Below are 26711 nucleotides of genomic sequence, written 5' to 3'. Positions count from 1 at the left end.
ATCCTCAGGTTGTGGTGGTGAAAACCAATCTGCCTTGGATATTTTTAGAAAGCAGCCCTGTGCTGCCAAACCTACCCCTGAAGTGGTTAATATGCAGACCGTGTCTTTCCAGGGATCAAATGACACCAAAACGGTGAGGTGAGGCAAAATCCCACAGGAGCTGATGTGGGGTAAAAGCTTCAGTAGAACACACAAGTGTGAAAAGTTGAATATTTAGCAGGCTTCAAGTGGCTGTCAAATACACTGGGGGAAGCGGACACGAGCGTTGTGAGAGGGAGTGCAAGAGTGTCATTGAAACTCGGTGAACTTCATTTTGTCGAGTCTTGATCATATTTCTTAGAGACGCTGAATTACTTGTGTATGAATTTCATTCACATGTGGATTCGGCGGAAAGCTGAATTAACACGTACAAGGACAAGCATTCACACATTTATATCAGGACAGAATGGAGAATCATCATTTAAAATGAACGTCACGAAAGAGATGTCATGTCCTGAACAAAATCCTTCATTCAAGCGTGTAATGATGTGGTTTTCTAATAAAATGAATCGACGATCCTCATGGAGGACTGATGAATATAAAGATGTCAAAGTCATATTTTCAGTACAAACCTAATGGTTTGTTTTAATGAAAACGTACTGTAAACATTTAATTTCAAGGCTTTTCATTTAAAATGGTTTAATATAAATTCTGTCATGATTTTAATAAATTATTTCTAATTGTAAGAAATCCCTACTTGTCTCTATTAAAGGAGCAGTGTGTAAGATTTAGGGGGATTTAGTGGCAGCTAGCGGTGAGGATTAGAACGAGATGAGAACGTGTTGGGCTTGAGGACTCGCTCCCTATATAAATGTAAATAACTCATTCTAATATAATGAAAACATGATTATTACTTCCATTTTCTGTCAACATATCCCCCAAATCCTGCACACTGAACCTTTAAGATCCATCTGAATCACAAGACTGTGAACATGTTTGAATAAAAGTCCTTTTTTTTTCTTTTAAATTTCATTTCGTCTTCTTGCTTTTTGTCCTTTTGGCCTTCGCTCCAGTTTTGGTGGCCTCATCCTGAGAAACAAGAAAAAAGGGTTATGAACAGACTAATAATTATCTTACATTAGCACTCCGCTTAATGGTGCCAAAGCCTTTTCCATGTTTAATATTTGAGTGCTGTTTAAAGCTCACGACTGAATTCATGAGAGACATTTTCACCTGACCTCCCGCTGTGCTTCCCTGCCACACTGCAATGTGCACATTACAATGCACTGATTGGCATGCACCCTACTGTTTTAATATATTCAAATAATTGCATAAAACCAAACATTACATTCTTAAGTACTCTTATCAAACATCCTCTTCTAATTATTGCTCTGACAATGCGGGCAGGCCAACTTGTAGACGTCCCAACACTGTAACAGCCTGCTTGGACAAAAAGCAAGCATAAATGATAATTCTGTCTCATACAGCCGAGTGGCAAATGTGGAAAATTTTAATATGCATGCTCCCCAATCATATCTCATATAGTGTTTGCGCCTCATGGCGTTCTGCAATGAGGCTGTAAACCAGTCACTCTCCAACATTCGTCGTCCCAATTACCATTAAAAAATGTTTCTCCCCCCTCTTTAGGGTTGGAGTTTCCTGTCTGTTGTAGCCAGCAGGAAGTGGCCTCATTAATGATTTTTAATAAGCGACTCATGCTGCAAAAGGACAGGCAGCAACTTTTCATCTTGTGAGGTCCTGAGGTGTGAAATTAGTGGTTCAGCTCTTGTTTAAATTTTTTTTGTCTATTTTCCTCCTAAATCCAATCCAGGTATTCACAGTTTCAATCTAATTTTGCATTCAGCCCACATTGTTCTCGCTCTCTCTACCCCAGAATTATTGTCCTGTTTTCAATTTACACTTTAACTCAAAAATACAAATGGCAGGATGAGGCACTGAGATGGAAATTCAGGAACTCACTTGAAGTGTTTTGTCCAGTACTCAAACAACAGAACGTTTCGGTTTTCCATCAACAGCATCTCCTACAGGTTAAATTGGTGTCCCTCAAGGGTCAGTTCTGGGTCCTGTTTTCTTTTTTTCTCTTTATGATTTCTCTTACCAAGAGGGGAGTCCATCTATGAACCCAGGGCCCTATGTTCCCCATCTCAATGACCTTGTAATATGGCACATTAAGGAGACCTTTCAAAGAGTTTTATGTTCTCAGTAATGCTTTTTTTTTTTACCCTAGGTCAACATTCAATACAAATGTCTTGGGTCACTTCTGCTGAAATCACCCAGATTGGTATCGGTATTGCTGTGATTACATGCATACCAATATTCCAGTATTATTAGAAACATGACAATATTCAGAATTTGCAGGGGTTATATAAACAGCATATTGCATTTAAATATTCCGAATAAGGCTGTTTTCCAAATTTATCATTTTCTGACATGCGATATGCTGGTATTCAGATTTTAGGAGCATTATTTGTACATGGATACAGCCAATTCGGAATATTTGTCTCAAATAGTGTTTTCACCGCAGTTTGCAACACACGGTCTGTTTATGGTTGGCTAAGTGCGTTGTCATGTATTTGTTGTACACAAACCAACTCACCAACAGTTTACGAAGCTGTTGGGTAGAAATGCACACAAAAAAAAATTCTACATTTCTGGTTGGAAGGACAAACACCTGATTTTAAACTTTCTGAGAGACTAAGATATCGACAGGTTTTTGGATTTACAGTATCACAACATCGACGGTTCCAAGAAGGTAAAGGAATAAAGGGGATGTCCAACAAGTCCGCCACCGAGGAAACTCAAGAAATCCTACTTTGATGCATAAAAAAAAAAAAACAGTTGGCTCCAGCTGTTGTACTTTTCCATCTAATTACCTGATAAACGACATGTCAGGGCATGTTCATCGCATAGCTGCATGTAAACAGAAGTGTTACTGTAATTTTCCTTTTTGTAAACCATGCAAACGGCTTAGTAAGAATATTTCTATTTTCATAATAAAGGCAAAAAACGGACTATTTTGTGCATGTAAACATAATCAGCGACCGACCACAACTAAGCAATTTGTTCTAACATCAATTTGAACTTGTTTTTGGTTGTTTTTAAAGCACCTCGTGTACTGGAAACAAGCTATTCTGCAGAGGTTTAAAGTCCCTCCACGCACGTGCAGTGGCCTGTAATTAGTTGTCACAAAGTCCAAGCTTGACGTCCACAGGAGGACTGAGCCTTTGCTGTCCGAAGGGAAAAAAATCAGATCGGGATTTCTACAGTGACTTGATGCGGTTTTGAAGTAGGATACTTGTGAGAGTAGGTTTGCAGTACAGTACCTTTAATCTATATGTGGCAGCAGCTCAAAGGTCAATTGTGTTATCAATCGAATAACTTTGCTGAACACAAAGACGACTTCAAAGCCGAAACCTAACTTCAGGCTGGTGAGAGCGAGAAGAGAGTGTTTGATCTCCAGAAACATGTGGCAACCAGACACTTCAAATGAACCAATATCCCTACTGGGACAGTGACTGAGGAGTTACTACGGAAACACAAAGCAAGCCAGACACTCTATATTATTATAATATGCCTCACTACAATCGGTAACTACACACTATCTAACAGTGTTGAAAGAACTCTTTTCATCCGACCTTCAGACTTTGGTTTTAGTTGTCAAAAAGGCCTAAAGAAAAAGGGGTATTTTTTGGTTTTCAAATAGCTGGCTGGAAGCAAAGAGTAAAGGTCAATTAAACTACAAGATGCCAGATGTTTCCCAGCTTCAGAAAACTGACAGCGACATCAAACTTAACCGATGATGTGTCAGTGGAAGATGACAGAGCAATATGTAAGAAACCCAGAGAGTGTCTCACCGTGGAGGCAGTGTATCCTTCCTCCACCAGGATATTTCTAGCACAGTTGTTGATGTGTTTGAAGCGGTCAGGACCCAACAAAATACCTCCATACCACCGAGACACGACCACCATGACGTTACGCACGTCCAGAATCTGTGGTGGGAGACAAACACATGGCAAACGTGAAATGAGTGTGAATTTGAGAAAGCTGGCAATACAAGAAATTGTGACACCACACACCATTCCCCTGGCAACCGTTTTTTACAGCCAGATATTTCACACCAGATGCGACACGGTGGATGAACCTTCATTAAGTGTATCTGGCTCAGGCCATCAGCTGTCAGTTTGAGGCTGTGGGGATATTTCCCTATTTGGCAGGCTTCCACAGAGTTAGATGAGAAAATTAATTTCACTTTTATCTTTGTGTGTCAATATCTCACTCCAGGAAATGTTTGGCTAAGTTTATCACAAACACTGGAAGGTTCAAGGTTCGATTTATCATCCATAAAATTATTGAGGTTACGGCACTCCCATCCTAATTAACAAACGCTGTTTATGAACATGGGCGGATTATGAGAATATGGTCCCATGGGCACAAATATGCAATGGGCCTCAACACCCCTCTTACACAGGAGCCATACACACAGAGTTTGTGGTGGTTTTGCATCTTTTTGTGGAAATGTTGTTTCTCCTTATGGTTGTTATATGTCTTTTTGAGGAAATGTGTCATTTAACCAATTTGGAGTCTTTTTGAGGTCGTTTTGTGTTTTCTTAGGGATGTTTTGTGTCTTTCTTTTAGTCGTTTGAGTTTCTCTGAAGCAATTTTGTGTCTCTTTGAGGTAATTTTGAGTCTCTGGTAATCTCTTGTATTGTCTTGTATTTACAGTGTTTCCTTGTGGTTGTTGTGTTGTCCCTTGTGGCTCTTTGAAGTGACTTTGTGTCTTATTGAGGTGATTTTGATTCTCTTAAAAGTAATTGTATGTCTTTTTTTGGTAGTTTTGTGTCTTCTTGTCATCATTTGGGTCTCTTTGAGGTAATTTTGTGTAATTATGTAGTCATTTTGTATCTCCTTGTGGTGGTTTTCTTGTCTTTTTGTAGACATTTAGGTTTCTTTGAAGGGACATTGTGTCTTCTTGAGGTCATTTTGTGTCTCTTTGGGGTAATTTTGTCTTTTTTGTCTCTGTAATCATAATGTGTGAGTCTATATGTATACATTTAGGTCTTTTTGAGGTAATTTTTTTTTCATTAAATGTATCATTATATGAATGTATTGTAGCCAAAAAAGAAAACCCACCATCACAACAATCCCGTAAAAACCTATAATAAAAGATGGTCTAATTAACGTTTGTAAATTACCAATGGGTCAAATCAGATTTTTAAAATTTATTTTTAAATGTTTTTTTGCTGGTTTGTTTTCCCTAACATTCTTAGCTTATAACATGTCCTGCATCTCTACTGAACACACAGACATTAAATTGACATTAATCTCCATCAAATGGCAAAAAATTAAATCCCCCCAAATGTCAGACTATTCTTTAAACATAAAGAGGAAAATTTGACGCTGAACAGCAACACACACAAAGTGTCATTTGAGGGGACTCATCCACATCTGGCTGCTGACACTATTAATCAGATCCTTTTTTATTTTATTCATCAACTCACGTACTTCCACATTCAGAGGCAGAAAGGCTTGTGGAGTGGAATGAGATTAGAGAAGAATAGATTAAGTTGAAAGCTCTTCATCTAAATTGCTCCGTACGCTGAGAGTGTGACAAGTAGAAGATTAATCAGTGTGTTGCTCAGAGGACGGCGGACCTGATGATATCAGTCCAGTTATAGTAGGTCAGTCGGCTGCAGGAGGTGACCCAATAGTACTTCCTAATATTTTGTTCTTGTACATATGCCCACATGGGTTAATATGAAATGATGTTGCTGCATTTACATTTATCTGTTCTAATAAAATCTCCGTTTTGATCTACAAAAAAATATTATTTTTTTTAGCTGCTTGCTAAAGGTAATATTTGGCTCTTTAGTCACTAAATGTTCCACTATGTTCACCAGCTGAGTGCGTCTATCTGCTGTTTGGACAGGAAGTGTGCAGTGGGTTATTTGAGGTGATGAGAGCAGTGAGACTGAACTGAAACAGTGAAGCTGCGTGTGGTAAAATAGAAAAGACTTAAACTGTAAAAAAAAAAACAAAAAAAAAAACTTGGGTGAGTGTACTGAGATAGAAGGAAATAAATAACATTATAAAATGGTATAGAGTAACAACTTCAAACTCAGAAATCCCAAATATTTAATCAGATTTTACCCCCCTCCACCAGCTCTGTATTTATTTATTTTTATTTTTTTTAACGTATAATGATCCTAATTCACTGACTCTTCTTTTTATATGAATTATTTATTAGAGCAGCTTAATGTGAAGAGTTGTGACACATGCACATAGCTAAAAACATGCGCTGAGGTCTCAGCAGAAAGCATGAAAAACAGATTCAAAAGATGCTGCTTGACAAGCATCCAGATATCTAATCGAGTTTGCGTGCTTCCAAGTTTCAACATGGGTTTGTAGCCTTGTTTTTCATTAGCCCAAAAGGTAATTTAAGCAAATTAGAGCCAAGACCGTCTGTGCAGAGTGATGCGATTTTTAAGTGGCTGACAACACTGTATTAGTCAAAGGCAGCTTGATTCATCTGGATTCTGTGCAGCAGATAACAGTTTCCCCAAGAATCCCATGCACTATTTCACACCGATTTATCTCTCTAACAGGGTCACACTGGCATGGCCGCCTGCCGTCATCTTATAAATGAGTATGAACTTTGACATGAGTCATGGATCTCATCTGGAGAGGCTTTGATGCGACTCAGCACCTCCTGGTAATTAGTGTGACAGAACTACTTCAAGTCACCGCCGAGCTCTGATTACAGGAAACTTTTTTGTTTTGTCACAAACCTTTCACTGGCCTTCATTCAACATTACAGGGAGACAAAAACTGTGTGGACAATGGTACATTTCAGTGTGATGTGGGTGTGTGTGTGTGTGTGTGTGTGTGTGTGTGTGTGTGTGTGTGTGTGTGAATCATAGTGCCATCTGACAGCACAAGCCAGTAACAAATGCCTCTCTGATATGTGAGATGAAAAGATTCATAATTGTGTGAAATTACTATCATGGCATATTTCTCTGGAGAGAGACAGAGTAGAAATTTACACATTATGTAAATACAAGTGGCATGGGTTAGTAGTGAGGTCATGTCCCCATGTAGAAGCGTTAAGAGCCAGTATCTATATGGATACATTTCTGGACACTTACTTAAATTAATGTTTGGCTTTGCCAGAGCGATTTCAGAGTTTTTATATTATAACAAATATTAGATCATGATAGTGAAGTACAACTATGATATCAACCTAAATAATGTACTTGACAAATGATTCAGTCGCACAATTCTTTAGTACACTGCTCTGATCTCTGGTAGCATTTTTGTGATGTAATGTTGAAGGAGATCTCTCTCTCTCTCTCACGGGGGAGGAAAAATGAGTCAGTTAATGACTTTGTCAAGCAGAAAATAACTGGCAATAATTTGTTTGTTTTTTTCAAGTCATTTAAAAAAAATTAATCCAATTTCTCAAGTGTTTACTGATTGTAAATTGAATCTATTTGGGTTTCAGGTCGTTGGTACAGTCAGTAGGTGATTTGTTGAATCAGTGGAAAAAAGCCACAGAGGGCCAACAGTGCAGGACACACCACAGCAACGAGGGCCACATGCTCACCGATGGCCCAACATTACACTGTTAAAAGAAACATATTGTTTTGACTTTAAATTTTAAGGCAGCCTAGACTTTTTTAAGTTGACTGAATTTGACAAATTGAGGCAATTTTGTAATGATTTAACTTGTCTTCTCAAATTCATTCAGCTTAAAAACTTTAGTCAGCCTGGACACTAGCTTTAGGAAGCTGAAACAAATAGTTCCTTTTTACAATGTGACCGATGACCGACTGTCGGCTTGGTGCATCAGGGTCTTTGATTTTAAACAGTGGGGCGGACCCTTTCTAATGTCTAACTTGCTTTCACTTTTTTACGATTTTATGTGAGAAATGCATTGATTGAAATAAAAAATATATATTTTTTTGAATTTATGTTTGCTCAAAAGATGCTCTGTGCTTTTATCAGTAGTGGCGCTTCCCACTGCCGCTCTTAATAAATGCTACAGTCTCTAAACATGTGATGAGACAAACTGGTTTTGAGCTGCCAGTGGGAAGAATGAACACATAAGAGTCTGTCCATTCTTGATTACAAAACATGTTGCTGTTAGTTTGTTTTGTAGTAAAATATTTAAAGTTGGCTTGATACACCTTCCATTTTGTCACAAGTTGAAATAAAAGATATGAGATTTTCTTTCTGCCCACAAAAGACTTCAATTTTGTTCACAAATGTGTGTTAGTGAGGGACTCTACTCTGCCAAGATAATGCAGCCACCTGACAGGTGTGGCACATCATGCTGCTGATTAAACAGCATGATTACCACACAGGTGTGTCTAAGGCTGGTCACAATAAAAGGCCACTCTGAAATGTGTTGTTTGATCACACAGCACAGTGCCACAGATGGAGCGTGTCACTGGCATGCTGACTGCAGGAATGTCTGCCAGAGCTGTTGAATTGTGCAGTGAATGCTCATTTTATTACCATAAGCCAATTTTTCTGAGAATCTGGCAGTGCATTCAACCATCCTCACAACCCCACATCAGCTTGTGACTTTTAAATTAAGCCTCTTCACCTGCAGGATTGTCTGAGACAGGCCACCTGAACAGCTGATGCAATAAAATGGTTTGCACAAACAAAGAAATTCTGCACAAACTGTCTCATCTGCGTGCTGGTTGTGCTCAGCATGATTTTGACCTGACGGCAGTTTGTCGTTATAAAAGACTTGAGTGGGCATTGCAGTGAATCATTTAACAAAAAAGTGCATATCTGGAGTCCAAGTCAAGCGAAATAATCAAATAACAAGTGCTAAACCCTTTGAAACCTGGGCAAACTGAGAAATTAGAAAACTGCCTGAAAATGACGCCCTCTCTCCCCCAAAAAACCTGCACACACAATAAAAGGAAAGTAAAAAAAAGAAAAAGAAAAAATGTAAATGACTGAAAAAAAATAAATATACAATGATTCTGTTTAAATAATTTAAAATATAGTATTATGCTAAATACAAACAAGGTTCTATGACATGTTTCCCAATCTTAAAAAAAATAATCTAAATCTAGTAATTTCTTTCAATTTGCGAAACATTTCTTACAGAGGTGCTTGTTGCTTTTTCCCGCATGCTTTTGAAAGATATCACACCACTTTGTTTGGGTCCAAAGGTGTAAATACTTGTGAAAGGCACTGACCGCAGCACAAAAAAAATGATGCCCATACAGGTGTCAAAGGGTTAATTAATGTCTTTTTTTTTAAATCTCTGGGGGGCCCTTTGCTGTGCACAAAATTGGAAAAAGATAAGCCCTTTTTGTGCATAGAGAAAGTCACAGATCTTTGTTCAGTGTAGGAGGATGCAGCTCTAACTTGTCCTTTTTGAATGACTCACATTTTCTGTCATCTTACAGACTAAACAACATGAAAGCTTGATTATTACAAGGAAATGTTGCTAGTTGCAGCCCTAAACCCAAATGTGATTCAGTGTCCTGAACATCAATGATGTCTGTCACATTTTCTTTCTTGTGTTGCCTGGACCGCATCTTCTTTCACCCTTAATATTTAGGCACAAAAGTTCTCTATGTGATCTGACAATACAGCCTTTTTGGTAGTGTATCAGCAACAGTCAGAGTGAAAATGTAGTAACCTGACATTTTTCACTTCACCTGAACCTTCTTGAGGTTGATGTTTCAAAATATCTGTAAAATTATCTTTTTCATTTTGAAGATTGTACAGTCAGCATGAATATATATTGTCTGTATTTTCCATACATGATTGTGACCACTTTGATCTATTTAATACAAAATATAGTGCAATATCACATAACTTCCCACATGCTTCAAACTACCGATGTGTACCTAAAAAGTCAGTGAAGTGTCTGAACGAATATGCTCCTGCGGCATTCACCCCCATTCTGATGAAGTGTTTTGAGAGACTAGTTCTCCCACACATCAAAAAGACAATATCCCAGCCGGCCTGGACCCTCACCATTTCGCATGAGCAGACCCGGGTAGGATGCCATCTCCACTGCCCTCCACTCAGCCCTCACACATCTTGAAAACAACAACACCTTCATCATGTTGTTTGTTGTTTTCACCTCAGTGTTCACCACAATCACCCCCATGAAACTGATTGGCAAGCTCAGCACTCTGGGCTTGAGTACCACGCTCTGCAACTGGGTACAGGACTCCCTCAGAAACAGCCCCCAGTCAGTTCGGATTGGCGGTCTCACCTCCTTCACTCTAGTGTTGAACATCGGAGCCCCCCAGCTGTGTGCTCAGCCCCCTCCTGTTCACGCTGTACACCCACGACTGCAATCCCCGACATGGTGAGAACTCTGTTGTGAAGTTTGTGGAGACACAGCCCCATCTACATCAGTGAAGCTGAAAAACTGAAAGCCTCATTCCCACTGCACTCCACTAACACCTAGCTAACATCTAGATTTTTAATGCAATGAGAATGCATACAATCAGCATTCATACCACGGTCAAATGACTCTGCTGCAGACATGGGTTTTTATCTCCTCTGGCTCAAATCGGCATTGATGGGAACACAACACCCAGGTGAACGTGGTAATTTCAGTGCCTTAACTGGTGAGATGCAATGACATGCTGTCACTAATTACTGTCCGTCTCCTCCCAAGCTGCACTCAAATATTGTTCCAGGGTAGTCTGCACTGAGTTGGAAAGAGAGACATATATAAAGACAAGAAACCACTGAAAAGTTTTTAAAGACGTTTGTTCCTGCTGCTGTCTACTGTTTACCTGTTCTCCTGCCTGTCCATAACATTGCATGGACACACCAACAAAACAACCAAATCAAAAAGGCATATAAGGTTCCTGGGAATCGGTCATCACACACCTCTGTCAAGCACCAAACTCTAGGGCTAAAAACATGAAGCCAGTGCAGAAGTGCCAATTCATCTAATGGCCAGTTGAGTCTGACTTTAGGTGTTTCTGCTTGCCCTCTCTAAAGTCAAAATCTCTCTCTTGGCCTCCTCCTTTAGCAGACCAAACACAAAGTCTGCCTTTTGAGATACAGTGAGTGCCTTTAAACTCAGCATAGTCTCTACCTGAAGTTTCCATTCTCCCAACTTAGCTTCTGAGCATCCATGGGCCCCCTATAAGAAATGGCATCATCACGACTGACCACCCTGCGGCTTCTGCATTTACCCCCTGCATGCTGAAAGGGCCGGTTAATTAGCCCAGCAGAAATGCTGCTCGACAACACCAACAAGTTGTGACATTTGGCCTCCATATTGCTTTTTATTGTTTACTAGCCCATTTCCCAACTTTTCTGTGACGACCAACGTGACGCGCCACTTAAAATAAAACTGAAAATCAAGTATGCTATATAGTACACAATCCTGGTCTACTGGCAATGGAAAAGGAGTTTATCATTTGTTTTTAGTGGTTGTTCTTACAATTACATTTTGGTGGAAAAGGGGTACGAGTAAAGCCTTAGGTGCCAGTATTTCGATGTGTTTTTCAGTATTTGGTTGTACTAAAAGATTCTTAGGGGGGTAATAAACACTTATATTTCTTGAGGAAAATTAAGAAGGCAAAATTCCTGTACCAAGTTCTTGTCAACTTCTACAGCCGAGCGATACAAATAACCCTGACTGGAAACAATGTCATGGTGTGTGCACGACCAGGACAGAAGGATCCTGCAGCAGGTGATTAAAACTCACTGGCACCCATCTACAGAGCATCAGTGATATTGATGAGGAGTTGCCAGCACAGAGCCCAAAGGAGACTATAAGACAATACCCACCCCAGCAACAGCCTGTTCACCCTGCTGCCGCCTGGCAAGAGACACAGATGTATCCGCTGCTGTACCACCAGACTACAGGACAGCATCTTTCCTCAAGCTGTGACACTCCTCAACTCATACGTACTCAAACATTTAAAAATGTGTACCACAAAGGGACCATAACTTGCATTTGTTATATCACTCTTTGTTGTAGATTGACAGTAAATGAACCTTGATCTATATCGGGCCTCATACAAGAAACAATATCTGAACAATTTTTCTTTTATTTTCTCGTATTTGTGATTTATTATTGTTTTGTTATACCCATTGATTTTTTTTTAATATATTTTTTGCTTTTCTGAGGTGAAATAAATTTTTTATAAGTGGTCTAGAGCATTCTTACCAAGTTAAGAGATAAACAACTCATTTTCACAGGCCACAAATTGCTGCTCAGCACAAGGAAAATAAGTTTTACATTTGAGGAACATTTCTAAAATGCTTGATTATCATTTAATCAAACTAATGTTTTAGAGTAATTATGATATAATGACTGGATTATTACATTTCAGGGCAAAAGAAGTACTAATATTGATCCCAAATACTGTAATTTCAGTTACTTCAGAGGGAAATATTGTCCTTTCTACTCCACTACTATTACTAGATAGCTACTTTACAAACTAAGATTTTTGCATACAAATCATAAAAAAGTATGTAAGTGCAGCAAAAAAATGAGGGTATTAATTAGAAAATTACTTGGCAACTATTTTTTATAATTGTGTAAGTCATCTATCATGCAAAAACATTTAATGGTTCCAACATCTCACATATACTACATATGTGCATGAGAACTTGCTGCTCTCCTTAGAATTATTCTAATTATTTTAATTTATTAAATTAAACCTTTTTGCATGCATACTTTAGCTTTCCAATACATTTCCCTGAAATCACATTTACTTTAAGTTTACAACCTTTTTTTGGCGTCATGTCTCCAGTCTAGGCCATGTGCCAGAGTCTTTGCACACAGCACAACACCTGCCCTCATATAGTATTTATGGGGCATTACCTATGCTAATAGATAACTTATGATCACATGGGATTTAGCATTGAGCACACCTGAAAAAGAGTAAATTTGGATGATTAAGAACATTTGGTGCAACTGGAGTTGGCTTGTCTTATACTTTCTCTTTCCAGAAAATTGAGAGAGAAATTAAGGAAAATGTTTCTGCATGAGGCCCAACATGCGTTTCTGTTTAGTGAGGAACATATCTTGAAGAGCTAACAACAGATGATTTACAAAAACAAGAGATTTAAATATATTTTCAGTGTGTTTGGAGAGCTCCTTAATCATAACAATCTCAGTTTAAAAGTCACAGCAGATGCCAAATTGCGCAGACTGTGAAAACAAAAATGGCAGCTTAGAACAGCCGCCAATTAAGAACTCAGACGCCAAAAGAAATTTGGATCCAGCCAGGAAATTTAACAAAGTGTTTAAAACATTAATTCTGGGCAAAAGCTTTGTGTGTGTGTGTGTGTGTGTGTGTGTGTGTGTGTGTGTGTGTGTGTGTGTGTGTGTATGTGTGTGCTGCACTGACTCATTCATCACTGCTCTTTTGGAATCTATTTTAGTTTGCAGCTGAAAAAGTGATCTGTCAGGTCGAGGTCAGTATTGTCTTAATGACATGATAACCTGAAGTAAATGGAGCAATCTCCCCCCTGCGGCCGTCTCGCCGTCGTCCTCACAGTCCTGCAGGAAGCTGTTCTTGTCCTCGCAGTAAATCCTGAAACAAACAATATCCCAGCAGTTTAGCATCAGATGAGAGAGCATTGAGATATTTCGGTCGGAGAATGCCGCGGCGACACCGGCAGCCTCTTCACTGGCAAAGATTCTTTTTTAAAGTGGTTTAAATGTCAACAGTAATGACCACCTAGGAAGTGCATGAGCAGCTCGACATCGACCTCATTAAACCGTGCTGACAAAAACTTCACATAAAGAAAAAACACAAACACACAGAAAGACAAATACACACACACACACACACACACACATCTATTCACACAATGCTGCCAGCACGCCTATTTTCTGTGGTGCTTTTTTTGACCTTTAATGCAGTGATGTGCCCTTTACAGAAGACAGACAGGCCTCGAATCTTTACATAACTCATGTTCTTCTCCACTAATGAGACACCCTTTAACAGTAACCTGAGAGTGACGGCATGATTTGCATAACGGCGTCATGACAGATGTTAGGTCATACTGTATATGGGTGACATTACTGACCTGTATGCATAAATGTTATGAGTGGCACTCGCAATCTTCTTGTTCTCGTACAGCTTCTCCAGGACCATTTTAACCTGATATGCATGACAGGTGGAGCAAAGGACATCACAACATTATTTCTCACTTCACTTTCACATGCTGCACTGTAAAAGAAAACTGCTGGCGCGAGTATTTTATTCCACACTCTGCTTCAGCATTGTGTTAAATACAAATTGTTTTCTTGCTGAAACACTCTGTGGATATACCTTGAAGGTATACTATGCAAGAAATGTCAGCCAGTGTGCATTTTGCACGTTTGCCTTTTTTCACTGCTGTGTCTGTGATTTTCGTAGCTTTCTCTTGGATGCCTGCTGCATACGGTGTGGCATCTGGTTGCTACCAAGAAACAGCAAAATAAGAAGAAAAAACAGGCAGAAGGCAGATTCACGGCAGATGAATACATCACTAAAAACTTCTAGTGGGTCATGAGTGATGATTCAGAGGTATTTGTTGTTTTAGAAAAATCTTGCATAGTATATCTTTCAGAAAAAGGAGCCCATTTCAAATCCAAGTCAGTTTGAAAGTAATGTCGTATCTGTGCAAATGACAGCATGCTGAGTAAACAAACAAAACAAAATTAATCAACTGTTTATGAAGGAAAATCACATTTTTATGATGAAATGAAACTGGGATTTGAATTGCTAAATATCTTTTAAAGGCACTCTAGTATGGCAGATTTTAGAAAGGCATTCTTATGTAATGACTAGAATAAATTTGAATAATCATATAAATCTATTATTTCACACTGACCCTTTCAAATCTGAACAAATGGAATGATTTCTTCTAAAAATACAGAAGAAGGCGATGAGCAACTTCGCAAGAAATCCCCCCCCCCCAAAAAAAGCAAGAAATTAGTAAAACATTGCAAGAAAATGATCTGAAAATAAGCAAAAACAGCAAAAAGAGACAAGAGAATGACCTTAAGAAAGTGTGAAGAATAAAATACTTTTTTTCTCCTGTAACATAACTTTAAACATTTAATTAGAAGAATTATAAAAATATCACAAATCACATTAAGTTTAGTATAGTTTGTTTTTTTAAGTCTTTTTAAAAAATATTCTAAAATGAATTTTTCTCCACTTACGCTTCTATTCTGTGACAAATTGACCTTATGCGTTTCAACAGCAAGGAAGCACTCCAACTTGGTTATTTGACTTTTCATTTCTGTCCACACTGGTAGTAGAGAGTGTGAGAGAATGTGTCACATTTTGTTAATTAACATCTGTATGCAAATTCATAAAATTTATTCAGAATGTGTTCATTTTTTTAGACAATGTATTATGTAATTATTTGGTATGAGCTCTTTGGGGCTTCATACAGTTTAAGCATTAACAAAGAAATAAAGCCACACCGGATTAAAAGGCTCAAAACGAAGTACATGTCCAATTACCTCTCAGTGAATCAGATCTTTTTTCTTTAATTATATATTTGAACACTTCCACTCTATTACAAGAAAATATGTAAAAGCTGTGCGGGTCACACTCTTCAGTTCACCTGCTCTCTGGAGAGTGGCTGCATCTGTAAATATTTTTGTCTAAATAGCACTTCACAGCAGGTGGAGGCTTTTAAGATGAGTCAGTATGTTACATGAGAGCACCAGAGTGAGAATTGTTTGCAGGAAACAGATGATGCTTGACTTTGTGAAATTTCTGTGTAAATGAGCTCATTTATATCCCACTTGTCTTCAAAGACCCTAATGAAGTTGTTTCTGCTGAAACTCATATGAGCGATTTGACTTCTGCGTCTTTGTCTGCCGTATTGTTTGGTAATGTAAAGAATAATAGCACCATATTCGTGTTTTTCTTTACCTGTCTGGGGGTCACCACAGGTGCTGCATGAGGCTGAAAAGTGCTGCGTCGGTCTGTGATGGTATTTCCGTGTTTTATAGGAGGTAACTCTTCATCTGTGGGACAAAATGTTACACACCAGAAAAACAGTTTTATAATACGCTGTGTTTAATATTGAGCACTGAATTCAAGTTTCTAAAATAGTTGTGAGTGGTACCGTGTGCATGATCCATGAACAGATGAGCATTTTCTGTGTTCAGCTTGAGAGTCCTGAAGTCTGGTATCTCTTCGTCATCATCATCTACGTCCTCCTCAGCAGTCACGTTCACCTTCTCGGGGTGCTCCACTGAAGCAGGTTATGTAAGAAGTGCAAGGGTGTCATTTGGGATTGAAAAGTTGTGGGGACGTAAGGCTGAGAAGATGAAAACATTCTTTAAACAGACTTAAACATATACAATTTTAGCTAATGTAATGGGAGGATCATCATGAGGTCAGAGTGGACATTGCAGAGGGTCAGAAAAAAAATGGTGCATCATCAAAAGGGCGTAGCTGAGGCCAATGGTTCCCACAAGGTCCACATTTCTCCATAGTCACTACTACGAGGTCCACGCAATAGATATATTATCACATATTCAATTTTATTTCACTAAATGTAAACAACATGTTCAATTCATTTTAAATAATTTAAAAACCCTGAACTTGAAAACTTGTCATATTGTCTGAGATGAAATGGAAAAATAGGACAAGGATAAAGAATTTGTTAAAGTTACTGATTAGCACGTGCCAGTTTTGGGATCATTTTAGGATGAGTAGGTAGGCAATGCAGGCAATGTGCTTGCATTGCATTGAAGGATTTCTCTGTTTCTCAGGATCCTTCTCAGGTTTGCTAACATTTCTTGTTGCAAGCCATTTTTCAGAACATTTTTATCAAAGTATGCTTTTAAAAAGTGGTGGGGACATGTCCCAATTGTCCCTATAACTATGACCTACAAAAAAAGTTTCCTTTTTAGTCTTGAGAGATGGGACAGTTCAAATTCATAAATAAAAATGATAAAAAAAAATAATTAAAACATATGCCAGAATTTACTGAGAGGCATTTTTTATCTCTAGTCTCTGGCCAAGGTGTTACAAAATGTTTCCTAAAATGCATTAACAAAAGGCTTCCTAAAATACACCAGCTTTCAAAGAAAAGCTTGTTTTTTAATTCCTAAACCTGGTGCCTGTAAAGGTCCTCACTGTTGTGTCCACACAGGACGCTTGTCATTAAAATGGCACCTACTGAGCAACTTATGACCAAATTACCATTACATGACCTTAACATTGATACTAAAATGGTTTCATGACCTTTTAAACCAAAACAAACACTTCATAATGGATGATAGCAATCACTGGAGCAATGAAGGAGGGACAATAAAGATGCTGATATAATGTTTAGAAAGGATTATGTAATAATGTGACTGATCACGTGTAATTAACATGTGAGAAATGTTTCAGCTGAGTGACTTCAGCTGTTTTTCCCCCTCTGATATTTAATCACGACAGATCTGACACTCAGTTCCACATTTGTTAACACTCAGAAACTCAAAAAGTGGCCGTGTTAACAAGTGGATGCTGCCAATGTCCGGTTTCCAGCGTCAGCTAATGCAGAGGGATCAGACACAAAAGATCAACAGGTGAGCTGGAAGTAGTGCTCTGTTGTTATGGAAACAAAAATGTGCAGTGTGTGAGCACAGCCGACATCAGCTTCACAAATGTGCTAAAACTAAAGCTGACCTCATGCATTGTCCAACTATGTCATGTAATTGGGTTTTTTTGTATATTTGGTCACCCAAAATTAATGTATTGATGGTTATTAAATATCACATCAGTTAATAATATCAGCTCTAAGAAATAACGATCTGGCTGCAACATTTCTGTAGAAATATACAGAAACAACGCTCGAGATGTTAAAGAATAAGGTAATATTTTTGTAATATTCTTTATTTTTGTAAAACACCAAAACAAGCGATGTGATAGTCCATCTCTCAATATCATCCAGCTTTTTTAGTCTTTCTGTGGCTCTTAGCCCCAAGCCCAAAATAATTTTGAGGTCGTTTTGTGTCACTTTGTAGTCATTTTATGTCTCCTTGGGGTTGTTTTCTGTCTTTCTATTGTCATTTGTGTCTATTTCAGGTAATTGTGTGTCTTACTGAGATGATTTTGTGTCTTTTTCTGTTGTTCTGTGTCACTTTACAGTCGTTTTGTGTCTCCATGTGGTTGTTTCAGATCTCTTTGTGTCTCTTTTCTCTCACGTAACTTCTCTCAAGTAACTTCTGCATAAATACACAGATAAATACACAGTAACAACACTCTAGACGTTAAAGAATGAGGCAATATTCTTAATTTTTGCAAAACACCAAAACCAACAATGTGATAGTCTGTCTCTCAACAACATCCAACTGTCACAGCCTTTCCGTGGTACTTAGCTTCAACCCTAAAATATTTCCTACAACAGCTGGAGAATGTAGTTTTCAGCAAACAATACTCAAACAAAGACATTTTGATCAGTGAATTTGTTTGGGACTATTTTCAGCGGTGGATTAAAGCTGTAGTGAGGGGTTTTTACATATAAATGAACATCTGTTACATCAAGCCCCTTGCCAAACAACTTCACACAATGCTGATTAAAGCCTATCACCACAAGGGAAAGCTCTCTGTTTTTCGCAGCTAGCTGGAGTTGTGATGTTTGGGGTCTGTGGCGACTTTGCCACGCAGGTGCACCAGAGGCAATATGTTTTACGCCAATCAGCCAGAGCTAAAGGGCACAGGAAGCAGGGAGAGACCACAGTGACAAAGCAGCAGTGAAGAGTAAGGCGGAAAATCTCATGTAGTATCTAGGAATTTAATTCAAACAGAGCACTCCTCTGGGGGGGTGCTGCAAGCTCACCTGTAGACAACCATCATTAGCACGCACCACCAGTGTTTATGTCATTATTCTCACTGCCAGACGAACTTCTGCACTCCAGCTTTAATACAAATGTGGTGCTCTGGGGAATTGTAGTGATAGTTTGGGATTTTTGAAGTAAGGCTGTATGAGATGCTTATGAAAAGTCAGTGTATTACAGACAGAAGATAGTAGTCGGCGCGCTCCTGATTTGCAGAAACAGACGTGGCGAGTACCTGACAGCTCAGCATGACCATGTTGTATAGAGTGGTTGACATCAAAACGTGTTTTAGCCACTTAAGTCTACCTCAAAAAATACAAGGACTCTGTACTGAGAGTGTATTTTTTAACGTAAAGTCTCGTTTAAGTCAGATCTCGTAACAGCTGCTAACAGAACTTTCTGACCAGCTGATAGTGGCGGCAGATAAGAAATGTAATGCCGAAAGAAATGGCTGTGTGACAGCGAGGTAAAGCTGTGAAAATACTTTAGTGTCAACTTAGACTGACACTGATTTGATTGTAAATTTCTATTTACATTTTACACAGCATCTGTTTTTAGAATTGGGGTCGAATATTCAAACAAGGGCAATTTGACAGCACTAATATAAATATAAGATATAAATATCACCAAATTCTGCTCTTCTTGAAAGTAGGTGCACTTTTCCAAGAAAGAATAAAACAGCTAAATCTTAGCCGACAATAAAAACAGACATGATCAAAGCTGAACTGCTTATGAATCCAATCAGCTTTCTGTGTCAACTTGAAGCCGAGTAAAGCTCACAGTGTTTGTTCTTGCCCATGAATAGAAGGACATTGAGGCACACATGCAGCCAAAATTCATTAAAAGTAAGTGGGAATTCATTTTTCAGTGAACAAACACTTGGTCTCTCTGATGCTTTTCATCCTCTTTTTTTTCCATCTGGTCTCATTGAGCCAAAACTTCATCATGGTCATTATTTCTCTTTCTCATCATGTCCTCTGTATATGTTTACTCCCTTTTCATTTCCTTTTCTATGAAATGTGCGTCTTCAGCCTCATCACTCGCGCCTCTCTTTCTCCCTCTCTCTACCATGTCGCCGTCATTTGAATGGGAATAAGCTGTCAATCCCGCTCCCCTGAGCTTAAGTGCTGTGGCCAGTTATACTTATTACCACATGAATCGCACGGAGAGGACAATTTATCCCGTACAACAATGGGGAGGAGGACAGTTAATATTTTTCAGACTTGTTCTTTGAAAGAGAGCAGGGTCTGCCTCGATAATGGATGCTGCCCAGCTCGGCTGTAGATAACTGAGAGTCCTCCAGAAAACCTGATGCTCACTGACACTTGTAGAAAATCTTTAATTTAGGTATCTTTTACGCTTTTTACACTTCAAAAGACTCTGCCAAGGTAACAGAAGCCATTACGTAGATATTGATCTTCATTCAATGCAGTCACTCAGTGTCAGACACAGAGGGTTTTTTTCCCCCACAGGCCTTTGTGCTCATCTTATCACAGCTTTAGAGCACATCAGATAGATGAAGTACTAATGGAGGAGCATCTTAGCAGAACTTAGATGAGACTTCAATAAGGAAGTAGATTCATTTGGATTTTGATATGACTGTTTGTTCATAAAAAAATGATCGGATAATCAGCCTCTGATAAACTGTGGGCTTTATCAGAGCTGTTAACATGTGTGGGTGTTGTCATGTCCTCCAGAGCCATGTGAAGAGAGAGTGGTGTCAACTTTTCTTTTTTTTTTTGTTACAGCAATGGGGGGTCATGTCTCTCTTTTAAAGGGTTTGATGTTTAAAGAATCAGATCTTTATATCTGAATCAAATTCACATGTGCATTAAAGCACGTTAGTGGATTACACCCCACTAGATTAGTAGATTTAAGGGATGTTAAGAGAGAAAACAGGTTATGGGATACTGGGAAAAGTTTGACAAGACATAATGGTAACCATGACTAGCCTTTTAACCCTTTAAAACCTGTAGCAACAACATTTTTTTAGTGCTGCGTTGAAACGTCTTTCATAAGAATTTAAAGCTTTGAACTTTGAGCAAATTGGTACGATTTCTTTCAAAAACATGGGGACAAAGACAAAGAACAACTTAGAAAGAAGTGTTCCACAAATTGCAATAAATTAGTGGTTTTAGAAAATTATTTTTAAAAAGCTAGGGGAAAATGTCTAAGGAAAAAATAAAAAAGCTAGGGAAAAACTTAATTTCTAATTATCTAAATTACATATTTACAGAATTAGTAAACATTTTAGGCACATTTTTCAGGTCATTTACTTGTTTTTTATTTTATTTTTTTCAATTCTTTTTTTTTTAATTACTAATTTTCAGGTAATTTTCTTGTACATTTTTCAGGGCCATCTTGGCTTTTGTTGCTCATCGCCTTCTTTCCATGTTTTAGAAAGAAATCAAGGCAATTTGTTTGGGGCTCAAAGGTTTAAATACTTGAAAAAGGCGTCTGAATGCAGCACAAGAAAAGTGATGCCGCTTTATTGTGACATCTCTTCAGCTTAGTGCTTGAATGTGTTCAGTAAAGATTCCTGTCGTTGCTGTGTTATAAAGTAAGCTCTACTGGACTGACAAATATTGTCACATGTAGTTTCAAGTCATTACACACTGCCTTGAGTAAGTGCGTCCCTCATGCATGAATTTCATTTATCACACCTCACCTGTGTCTGAGCTCTGGGATTTCTCCACCAGGAATTCTCTAATTTTTTCCACCCACAGGTAGAGGATGCTCTCCCCCACATGCTCCCTGTTCGCAGAAATAAACACATATGAGGGTGGAATTTCGGAGGGGCAGACTACTTATAAATTTCACTTTGGAACCAATCATGAAAGCTTTTGTTGTGGCTAATATCAGCCTGCAGTGTCTCCTCGTGAAGTCAGAAATCATGAGAAGCACTCACACATAGAGGTCTTCCAGGCTGTTTGCCAATTTGGTCCTCTCAGGGCCTCGCAACCATGCTGCACTACAAAAGCCGAGAGCAAACAGAGGGTTATTGAGTATGAGTACAAGTGGGCTGTTGAGTGGGATGTTGTTCTATCAATTCAGCAGATCTCCGCAAGATTACATTTGAAAGGCAAATAGACTCACTTGATCTGGTAGATAGGCGGGGCGGTGCTCGGATAATCAGGTGGGAGAATTATCTGATCAATAAGAAGGAAAAACAAATCATAAACTGGATTACAAACAAGGGAACAAGCGAGATTTATTTGTCTTTACCTGCAAACACGCTGTTAATTTCGGCTCCTCCAAGTCGTCAGATATTTTAATGCAAAATATTCTGGATGCCTCATCTATGACACACCATTCATCCCCATAGATGGCAGACAGAGCCTCGACCTCTTCGATCTAAACATGAGGAAACGATAACAAAGAAAAACATCGATCATATGTGTCTGTCGACATGAAGTATGAATCAGTCCATGAAGTCATTTCAACACTTGGGCCAGTGATGTGCTGAAAGGCTTCAAACACTGATCTAACATTTGTTTTTTAACAGTAAAATTCAACAGTGAAGACACATCGAAATCTCAAACTACACACAGATTAGATTTTCTGAAAAAAAAAATATTTATATGGTGATATGTGAAAAACACAGAGGGTCATTTTAATCAATAGTTCAACATTTTGGAAAACAGCTGGGGTGAACAGATGAGAACAAGGGCGCAGGTTTCGTTTCAACAATGGAGGGGAAAATGGTGGTAGAAATTGAGGTGTAGGGGTCCTCTGCCAGAAAATTTTGAGCATCGAACTCTTAATTTCTTGTAATCTGGTGAATTTTTTTGCACCAATTTGTGCCTTTTCGGCATCCGTTTATGATGTGGGTGTCTTCAGTTTTGTCAAAATAAATGTCCTCTGCTGATTTCATGTTTTTAATCAGAGGAGAAATTTGCACATGTTCTAAATATTAAGAGGGTTTATAATAATATGTCCCAATAAATAGTATGTCAAATGTAGTATTCCAAAAAAAGGGATGTTCTAATATAGCATTTTTGCAGTATGCAAGTCAACATGTTTTTCTGGCTATTCTGACCCACAATCCTCTGCACAGTGGAAGATTCATCACATCGACCGAGCCAAACAGGGTGATTCACAGCTGACTGACAGAGCCGGATATAAAAGCAAGAGGGTAAAAGTTCAGGATGCAATGTTATGAAGAAGTATTATGTCCCGATTGTGTGAATACTGCATGCAACATACTTTGTAAGAGCAGCTGCAGTACCTACTTAAAGTAAAAAGAAAAGTATTCAGAGTGCACCCACAGTCTCCAAGTTTAAAGTCCCCAGAGAGACATCAGCTGACCCCCCTGAGGCAGGGTGGATAAATCAGACACTGCTGCCTGCAGAGAATCCGCCTCCCTCAGGTGCCGTCACTTTAGTTAATTAGAGGTAATAAATATTGCCTTCCTTACTTTGTGCAGCAGCGACCACATGTGTGTGTCATGTAAGTTGATCTCCTTTCATATTTTGCTTTACCATCTTATTGCATGGCTTTGGTTTATTTTTTAATATGTTTGTTTTCTCATGGCAGATTTAAAACAAAACATGGTAAATTACCTGCTTTGAAATAAACTCAGTGTAAAAGGAACCTGCTGCCTGCTTCTCTTTCCTTGCTCATGGTCGACGCCAGAGTTCACAACGCTTAATATCAGCAAAGTTTGTTATTTAACATGTTAAAAGTTATTTGTTTAAAGCCATACAAAAATGCTTTGGGACTAGTTCTTGGTGTGGAGCAGTAACTTCATGGAGTCTCAACTGGTTGTCTGCCACGTTAAAGGTCCAGTGTGTGGGAGAACTACGAAGGTTGAGGTAAACACACAAAAGTGTGAATGGCCCTCTTTAGACCAATTTGATTTGTCCTCTCTGGGCTACTTTTCATTATTTTTTTTTTATTTAACTTTTTAATCCCATTGAGATTCAGGATCTTTTTCAAGGGAATTCTGGCCGAGCAGCAGGATAAATTTCACATCAGAGCAGACTAAAAACACAACAGCAAAAGAAAACTAAAAACAAGAAGTAGAAGATTTTTATAAGCAAAAACTAACAAACAAAAAACTAAAATCCTTTTTTTTTTTTTTTTTAATAGGAGGCTAACTTGGCTCAGGTGAAGAGGACCCGCTACACATGTATATAGGTATAAGTATAGATATAATGTAAGGAAAAAAACGCAATTCTTAATTTTAGGTGATTATAAACTGTAATATAGTTATGAATCTTGTATACTATTTCTGCTAATGCCCCTAAATTGGGGGCCTTTACCACTTTGAAAACTGAGCAAGTTGGTTTGATTCTTTCAAAAATGTGAAGAAAACAAGCAACCTAAAACATGGCTCAAAATGAAAGGACATTGGTAAATATTTACAAGAAAATTACCTGAATATAAGCAAGAAAATAAAACAAAATAATAATAAAAAATAACCAAAAAAATTGCAACAACTATTTAAAGTATTTTTCTGTAACATAACTTTAAATATAATTGTTTTCTAGACATTTTTCTCTATTTTTTGAAGATTTTCTAATTTTCCACATTTTTTAAAAATTTTTAGATAATTTTCTGTATCACCTTTTACTAATTGCTTGCAGTTTGGGACACTTATAGCCACGTTGGTCATTGCCTTTTTTCTCCTTTTTTTGAACATAATCAAATCAGTTAGCTCAAAGGGTTAAATAGCTTGTGAAAGGTATCCGAACGCAGCACAAGAAAACTGTCAACAGATTTTTAAAAAAGCATTAAATGTGCTAGTGAGATTTAGAGGTATTAGTACATGGATTTTGTTATCTTTGGAAGGAGTCAGTGGCTTCATATTTACTGTGAAAATGAGCATTGTCAGTATATCTCAGCAAAAAAAAAAAAAAAATGAAAAAGCCTATTTCCCAAAAAGGTAAACTATTGCTTTCACAGAATAAAGCCCCCTGACCATCTGGATTCAGAAAAATATTTATGCAACGTTTAAAAAAAGATTTTTATCGCATTTCCCAAGCTGCACCATCAAACAGCCTTCTGTGTTTTGTCAAAGAGCACCAAACAGTCTGTTTATTTCTTGGCAAATCGGAGAGCTCGGTGATTTCATGGCAACACATGAGACACTGGAGCCGAACTACAACAAAGACATCTGTTTGAGCAAGCACATTTAATTATGTTTGCTTGTGATGGTGTTAATTTGTGTCCATCTCTTGTCCTTTTTCATGCTGTTTTGGCTGCACTGATGTGTGAACTGGGCACCACCTGCTGAGTATCACATGCATATGTGTTAATGAAGCCAGACACCTTTGGAGCGACCTGCAGTGTGTGTGTCCCTCTCTCCATCATTGTCGGTGTGCCTCGATTTGTTCTCAGGAATTTGAGCTCAACATGAAACCATTTTAAATTGTCTGGCTCACCTGCCTGTCTAATAGACACAGAAAAACTAGCTCATGTATTTATTTTCTGCAAGATAGACTTTTGCAGTGGTGTCTTCACAGGTCTTTGTAAAAAAAAATCAATCAAAAAGCTGCAGGTCGTCCAGAACGCTGCTGCCAGAGTCCTTACTAACAACACGAAAGTCTAGCACATTACACCGGTCCTAAATCACTGGCTTTCTGTGAATCAAAAGGTAGATTTCAAGATCCTTTTACTTGACTATAAAACACTAAATGGTCTTGAGCCTTAATACACCCTGAATAATTTCTGTGCTAATACTGATATGAATTAACCCTTTAAAACCTCATTTCAAATCTAAAATAAGTTAGTTTTTGCTGCATCTGAATGCCTCTTACAAGCTATTTAACCCTCTGAAACCAGAATAAAGTTTGATTTCTTAAAAATAATAAAAATACATGGAGAAAAAAGGCAATGACCAACTTGGTAAGAAGTGTCCCACAGACTGCAAGAAATTAGTAAAAAGTGATAAAGAAAATTACCTGATAATTAGGTTAAAAAAAGGGGGGAGAAATTTATTTTAAAATTAGGGGAAATTGTTCCGAAAACTATATATTATAATTATATTTAAAATTATATTACAGAAAAAATATATATTTTTTTAATTTGCTGTAGTTTTTGGGATCATTGTTTGTTTTTTTGTTTTTTGTTTTTACTTTTTATTTATATTTTGAGTTTTTCAGTTAATTCTCTTGTAAAATTTTTAATTGTTTCTTGCTATTTTTCGGGGTGTGTTAAGTTGCTCATTTTTTTTTTTAAAATAAACCAATTTGATCAGGTTTTGATGATTTAATAAGTAAATATTCTTTACTGTTGTTTCACAATAACATAGCCTTTTCCACTAATCTGCAACCATCTATTTGCTTGCTTGTTTGATTTTCCTTTAATATTTTTTACCCCAATTCATCTATTCATTCAGTCTTTTGAATGCAATTTTAATGTTTTGTTACTGTATTATATTAGTGTATATCTACACCCTGTGAAGCACTATGATTTGCCTTGTGTCTGAATGGTGCTATATAAGCCTAAATAAACTTGCCTTGCTAACAGTTACTATTTGGGTCACACACTCTCTGCAAGTCAAATAAAAAAAACTACAGTAAAAACAGACTTTGAACGCATCCTTCCAAGTTGTCTTAAATTCGTCTGACAGGTTGTAAAAAAAGCAAATAAATCTCACTTGAGCCTGAAGATCTCCTTCATTCCCCTGATTTATGATGTCAGCCATCAGTTCAAGTTCAAGATATCATAAATATGAACATAAGTCGGTCAAAACCAGATTATATTAAATTCAAAGCACATGAACTACATGCTGAGATCCAGCCTGCATGTGAGGAAGTAAACAGCTTCCAGGGCACAGCGGATTGGGTGTTTTTACTTCCGGGTTTTCCCTCAACAAAATACAAAACAATATGAAAAAGACAACACAATGGAAAACCCTGAACCAACAAATGATTTGCTTTTAAGTTCATATTTTAATGACGTATGATGT

At 37.9% G+C, this 26711-nt stretch overlaps 1 protein-coding gene across 2 annotated transcripts; it reads right to left on the bottom strand.

Annotated features, from left to right (window-relative positions):
* impact (impact RWD domain protein) lies at positions 1 to 26537 on the bottom strand. 2 transcript variants are annotated; one of them, XM_042516816.1, is made up of 11 exons: positions 26400 to 26537; positions 22022 to 22150; positions 21893 to 21945; positions 21705 to 21767; positions 21465 to 21550; positions 16090 to 16218; positions 15894 to 15988; positions 14047 to 14120; positions 13457 to 13547; positions 3855 to 3989; positions 2 to 1068 (listed from the first exon to the last, which is right to left on the bottom strand). In XM_042516816.1, the coding sequence occupies exons 1-11, from the start codon at positions 26445 to 26447 to the stop codon at positions 1009 to 1011; spliced, it is 963 nt and encodes a 320-aa protein (XP_042372750.1). In that variant the 5' UTR covers positions 26448 to 26537; the 3' UTR covers positions 2 to 1008. The 2 variants fall into 2 exon arrangements, with proteins under 2 accessions (XP_042372755.1, XP_042372750.1); XM_042516821.1 differs by lacking the exon at positions 22022 to 22150 and having other exon boundaries at positions 1 to 1068.
* Positions 26538 to 26711: the final 174 nt, after the last annotated feature.

This window comes from Plectropomus leopardus, chromosome 3, assembly GCF_008729295.1.
Source record: "Plectropomus leopardus isolate mb chromosome 3, YSFRI_Pleo_2.0, whole genome shotgun sequence".
In the NCBI taxonomy this organism is placed as follows: Eukaryota; Metazoa; Chordata; class Actinopteri; order Perciformes; family Serranidae; genus Plectropomus; species Plectropomus leopardus.
This window is presented reverse-complemented; position numbering and strand designations above follow the sequence as displayed.